Here is a 6663-nt window from a genome sequence, read left to right on the forward strand (position 1 = left end):
TTGTGATTTCCGGGGTCCAGAAGGCCGCGGGAGGGTACGGTGGACCACGCCGGATCAGTCATATGAGAATTGAGCCGAGTGTTTATGTGTTCCTGAAAACTTGGGTTGGGACTCTCGCGATTCGTCCTCTTCAGGTAATCGAGGTATTGCATTCTGCGATGCGCGAGTTAGAGAGAGTGGAGTACGCGTCGAACCCTCGGGAATGCGAGGTGTCAATTTCGCCTACTCCAATGACAACGGAATCCATTCCTATAGCTGAGTTCATTGGAGCTGATATAGTTCCTAGCAGCGCATATCCTCCGGTTGGTAATTTTTCACTCTGGGCAGTATTCGACTGTCCCAAAATCACGCTGACGATTACGACAGCTTCTCTGTCTGTCACCTCGAACGGCCAGTCCATGACTATGATGAGCAACGCGGACGGTAGCTTCGACCAGCTATGGGAAATCGGTGCTCTTTGCGGGACTGTCTCGGACCGAGATGAGCCGTACCAGAGGGTGTTCAGTACCGGGCAACCTTCCGCAGTGAAGCCGCATGGTTTTGTTGACGAGTTCAAGGATTCCACTTTGAATAGACTACAAGATCAACTCCGTCAGCGGCTGGCGATTCCGCCGAATACCAACACTCTGGTACGCGTCCATGGCGATTCACCCACCGAATGCGACGTTGTGCTCGAGGGCATCAGTCCAGTAGTTCTTGCGATCGACTGGCCAGTCCTGCATAATATATGCAAACTTGGGACACGCCTGTCGCTGATCGCGGCTATAGTTGATAGCTTGACGATACAGCGCTATCGTCTGGTTGGGTATTTGGACACTGCAGAGATATGCAGTTCTGCTGGGGTTAACAGCTGGAGCAGATGGTCTGTGAACTTTACCGATATCAAGTGTTCTATATGGATTCCTCTAGGAGATTACTTAGGGAGTTCATCACCAGTTGTGTTGGCGAACTTTAACCTTAACTATAGCGCAGTATGGTCGTGTGATGAGCCACAGCCACTTGGATGGTATAAGAATGTAACTAGTGCTATTACTCTTACTCAAGGAACACTGTCGTTGGGCGTGGCCAGGCATGTATCGTCGGGGACTTGGAAACTCTGTGGGACAGCTGCACACAATGTCGTGTCACCATTTCGTGTCCAGTTCTACTCCACTACGAGAGAGAACGGCATTTCAGTGACGACTTGTGTGGAGGTCGACCCGATCAAGTTCGTCGTCTCCACTCCGGACATTGTTATCATTGGAGCAATTGCAGAAGTTCTGATGAGCTTGTGGACTGCGGTAGATGCAGATTGCCAACGAGTGTTTGGTGGTGTCTGTATGTCTCTTGATAATGAAGAGAACATCGTTCCCGAATTTGACACAAAATCGTGTCCACCGAGCGAGTCCTCTTATGGCGTCGCTTCTGTGAAGGAAAATGGGACTACTAGATTGACATTGAAAGCCGAGTCATTGCAAATGGAGATAGTAGAGTCTCCGAGAGTCATAGCCTTTCCATCCGGGGGTAATCCCAAAGCTACGCTGAAGTTCGCCATGATCACAGTCGAAGATTTGAACATAGAAGTGTCTACTGAGAACGACTACCCCTCGCTGGTGCAAAATTACCTGGCTGACCTCTGTATGGGCGTAGACGTGTATAACCGTTCGCTCAGCAGTTATGAGCCTTGTATCGAGCCAGTGCAGTTGCATATGGCACTAGGCTCAGACAGGGGCGGTCTCTGGCGGTTGGCGTTAAACTCCACGTGGGTTAATATTCTGGTCACCGAAAGCTGTTTGGAATCAGCTATGAGATTCTATTATGGGCTTGTGAACCATCTGCAGGAGTTTACATCAACAATCGATGAGAATTACCTGAAGGAGTGGGGCGCGGTGTCCCCATGTGAACAAAAAAGTTCACGGGTGAATATCTCCGCTCAAGTACCTGAGCGAGGGCCCGCGACCCGCGAGTTTTCCACAGGGAAAGTACTCGTTGACCGCTTCACATCGGCGACCTTGTTGGGTATGTCCTCGCCAGTCGACCAGGCCGATATAGTCATAATGGAGCCTTCAGTAGGGGTACAGCCCCACAGGGCAATCGACTGGTCCATAGCCAGCTTATGGCAGAAAATGATGTTTTTCAAGGAGTGGAATTCGCTCACGACCATGGAAGCGTCAACTGTCGATGCTGTGACTGTCCGGAAACCAGTTATTCCTCAGCCCGATTCCAGATTTGACTTCGTGCGATCATCGGCTGGCAATGAATTTGGTCCCAACAGTAACTTGTCGTGCACAAGGAGAGTGCTGCCGTCACAACAGATGATACCATCACTTTGGCGAGCTATGCAGGAAAGCGGATACCCCCCACGTCTGGCGCGTGGACGGTATCTGAGCTTGCCTAGTCTTCGTTCAACACCGCCGAGTCCGGACTCGCTTGTGTCACCTGAGGGCGAGTCTGCGCACAAGCGTTTAACTCTGGCCGACCTCAGGAAGTCCTTCAGCTCGCTGGAGGTATGTGGGATGGAACGCGAAGGCCCTAGGGTGATTAACTTGACCGGCTTGCCTGTTCTGGTGCGCACCGCGAGGGACGCTGGTGAACTCGTCCAGACTGGGGAATGGCAGGAGGTCATGAGTGGCTGTCGAGAGGGGCTCCCACTGCAGGTCAATGATGCTGATGGCAGTACTCTGCCTATTGACTTGTGTGTGCAGCTAGGACGGAAGAGGATCTTCCTTGAACGACTGAGGTTACTCAATCAGAGTGGCTCCCGCATTCACAGCTTCAGAGTGCCGTATGACGCATTCCGAACAGCTAGCGTGCTAAAGGGCACCCCTAAGGGCCTAGCCAGGGGTCTGTCTCCTCCACAGAACGCCGATGATAACGAGAGTAGCATTCTCAGCCGAGTGCGCCGCGATTGGGCTACGGTTCGCATTATGGTCAGGGTGGAACTTCACCCTACGCTGTCCCTATGGAATGTCTTCATATCGTCTCTGTACGCTGTGGTTAACGACACAAGTGCTACGCTTGTTCTTGTGAGGCCCCGGCGAGGGCAATGGACAAGTCTTGACGAGAATGAGCTGGTTGGTGCATCGAAGCACACAAGAGGCACTCAGAGTTCGACCCGGGCAGAAATGTCCGTCCGCAACCTCAGCACGCCGCCTCATTTGGTGTTGGCGCCCGGCGATGCTGAAGCGATTCCTATCGATTGGCTTCTGCCCGAGCAATGTTTCCGGTCGAAAACTAGGACTATCGGGGAGAAAAAATACGCATCGCCGTGGCTAGGCCTTTGGGACGTATGCAAGCCTATTATAGAGGAGTCCCTCTGGCACGGTTCTGAATACGATGCGTCGTGGGCGCGATTGGAGAAGTGCTTATCGCCGTTACTCCCGAGCGTTACTTTGGAGAGTCTGGCTCGGTATCAGTCTACGTTAATGAAGGACTACAGCCAGCTACCTGGGTCGTCGTTTGAGTTCGACGCACCAATTGAAGGCGCGGTGAATGGCAAGGTGTCTTTAACCTCAACAGTTATTGCTGTTAGCAGTCACGGGCGCAAGACAAGGGCTTCGGATCTCTCCTTTGAGATCCTATTGGAGTGGGCGTTGCAAGTCCGCAATAGACTGTGCCGCAACGTGTCGGTTCGCCTGGTTCCCCCTGGGCTCGATCAAGATGACAGTGCTGGTTGGGTCTGCCGTGATCTTCGTCCTGGTGAAAATGTGCAATGCCCACGGCTGATGCAACGGTTATACGTTCAAGCCGGGGAATTTGAGAGTGAAGCTGTGGACATATATTTTCTCAAGAGAAGATTCAACGACTCTGTGCTAAGGCTGAGGTCACGACGAGATAAGAATGCTCCTCCTATGTATATCCGTATTGAGGTAGCGACGGCACTCGACCCGTCAGAAGTCGTATCGCTATCCCGAGAAGGGCGTGTACGACTGCAGTCCTTAGCGAGGTTCATCACCCTGTATAGTGCTTACTGGATCGTCAATCGTTTGGAGTTCCCCATATACCTCTGGCGCGTGGGCTTCGGCGATGGTCTTGTCGCGAACCGGTCCCAACTTGGTCGTTTCTGGACGCACTCCAGGACTGATATCAGCACTAATAGGGATCCGAGGAAGACCATGCGGGTCCGTGCAGGATGCCTACCAGCGGTACAGTCCAGTGGCGAGCTAAGCGAGGCTTTCAGGGTGGATGTGAGATCACTCTGAGCGTTCCTGAGGTCATGGTTTCCCTTCAGACCGCAGCTTCCGGCCAAGTCGTTATACCGAAAGGCGAACGCCAACCGGCGCACTGGCTTGGCGTTAACATCACGTTGAGTCCGCCACCGTTCGTGCGGACTCGGATCATTGAACTGGTTCCTCGATTCATATTCGTCAACTTGACAGGCCGACAGATATGGGTGAGATTCGGGTGAGATTTTCCTGTCCAAAATCTGGCCAGATCCAAGAAGAGTCGGGAAATCACCATTTTTGTATACACCCGTCGAGCCGAATGTCATTTCATCCTCAACACACTGATGCTGATGACAAAGTTATGGTATGCGAAACAGAATTCCCTGCGATTGCCGAATGTGTTGATCAAGGTGCACATCAGTTGTGTCGAACCAGATGAGTTAGCGCCGTCTCGAGCAGCCTTGGGACGGTCGGCTATGCTTGCTAGTGTGCAACGGTCTAAGGCTACGCATATTGGAGGTTCTCTACGCTCGTGGAGTTACCCATTTTGTATCTCCGATCTTGGTAAGCTGTTATTGCGACTCTGCTGAGAGTAGCGAATTGGTAGGAACCATGCAAATTCGACATAGTTGCAAGCGACGGTCTATGAGTGATGAGGAAAAGGGCGAATTCGTCATTACGGAGATTTACACAAGTGGGAGGCAGTTTTGGAATTTATGTTTGCTCCAATTAGCTGAGCTCAGGAGTTTCCTCACTAAACATTGTGGTTTCTATAAGAATTAGGGTAGGAGTGGACAGGAACCATTAAGAATTCCCGAAATTTCCTCTAAATTTTCATATTGTCACCAACCCGTGCATATTTCCCTCGCACTGGTGGGACTAGTTCTCAATGATTGCCTCATGGAGATCGTGACAAGGTACGCCCGACAACGCAACGATCTTCATTGCGCTTCGGGCTCCTACTGCGCCGGATTTCAAACTGCACAACATGTATACAGAAACCGTTTGGTTCCGACAAGCCGGTTTGTCTGAGCTGCCTTGGGAGCAGCTCGAGCCGTGTATGAATCGATCGTATTGCAACGTGATGCGGAGTGTCATGTAGGCACTTCTATCGAGTTTTCTTGGCATGACCCTGCGGGAAGGAGAATTCTGCAGGTAAGACACTAATGTGGGAATCTAACGTGTGCAGTGTGTATTATGTTGCCGGAGGAACTCGTTAAAATTCTCCACATGGTTGGGAACACATTATTCGAATAGTTTCCCATGTAAATGTCATCAGTTTAGGAATCCCCTTATTGTTGTCAAATTCTGGGAGACGTTATCTCTCAAAGCTAGATCGGGTCCTTGACTGTGTGAGAATTTACGACTTGGCTATCTACGTGGTATACTAACAGATTCGCGGTTAATGGAGTTTCACCCGTTTCACGTGAAGTGGCGTGAAGTAGTTCATGTGATAAACGCGAAATGAAGTGAATTGAAAATAATTGGCGAATTACACCGACACATCACCCCATATTTCGTAAAACATTCCACGTGTTTTACGCGTTATTTGTTGCTCACATGCGTTTTTCGCGAGGTAAAATTAAAAATATGTTTTTCACTAGTGCTTTTCATATAATGGATGAAACTCCAATATTATTTTCTGATCAGTTGCGTTTCGAGGCAGAAGAGCGTTTGAGAAGATTGGTGGACCTTCGAAACCGAAATGAAGTGACAGATTTGGTCCGACATAAATCTATGAGAACTCCCGGAGTAATCGAAATCGAGCTTGCGAGAATTAAGGCAAGTTGATCAGGCTCTACGAGATGCCGCGGGACGTTAACTTTCGACAGGTTCATGAGAAGCTGGTTACTGAAGCGTCAGAAACTGTCATCATTGAAGTGGTTGTCTCCGGAGGCTCCAGAATTCTCCGAATGTCGCTGCTGAAGGATGCACCGTTTGGTGGTGATGCAGTGATTAGACCGAGTAAATGAAGGCTTCTTGGGATAGTGTTGGACGATTATATGTTAGGATTGCTCAGCTAAGCTTGGGAGTTTCCTCACTAATTAAAGAAGTTGATATATGACTTGAAGTAGAAGTGTAAAAAACCAATAGTAAATTTACCCGAAATTTCCTAAGCATTTTTACATGTGTGTATTTTCCCCCACATTGTAATAACAGGTGCACGACAACGTGCTGCTACTGTGGCGGGAGTAGTGACTGACGCGGTTACTCGTATTGCAGGGAATGTGATGGAGACGGCAGCTACGGGTAAGTGGATGCTGTTGAAAAATTGCTTCCTGCTATGAGGTGGGGAGAGGGTGAGAGTTTCTATCGGATAGACCGCAAGAAAGTCATCGTAACTTTCTAGTCGTGACCTAGTGGTCGAAGACGATCAGTATTGGGAGATGGGCACAATGTGCGCTGTACATGGTCAACCACATGTGTTGATGACAATATGGGAATTCAGAGGAATTTTTGGGGATTCTCATCGGTTTCTGTAGACTTCTATGGAGCCCCGTGTGTGAACTGCTACACA

The 6663-nt window shown here is 49.9% G+C and overlaps 1 protein-coding gene across 1 annotated transcript; it reads left to right on the top strand.

The window, feature by feature from the left end:
- Window positions 1–5950: 5950 nt before the first annotated feature.
- Pmar_PMAR017456 (hypothetical protein) lies at window positions 5951–6433 on the top strand (the record flags this gene model as incomplete). The annotated part of the gene is made up of 2 exons (XM_002784726.1): window positions 5951–6110; window positions 6306–6433. The coding sequence occupies 2 exons, from the start codon at window positions 5951–5953 to the stop codon at window positions 6431–6433; spliced, it is 288 nt and encodes a 95-aa protein (XP_002784772.1).
- Between the last annotated feature and the right edge of the window lie 230 nt (window positions 6434–6663).

This window comes from Perkinsus marinus, assembly GCF_000006405.1.
Source record: "Perkinsus marinus ATCC 50983 genomic scaffold scf_1104296934654, whole genome shotgun sequence".
Taxonomy (NCBI): domain Eukaryota; phylum Perkinsozoa; order Perkinsida; family Perkinsidae; genus Perkinsus; species Perkinsus marinus.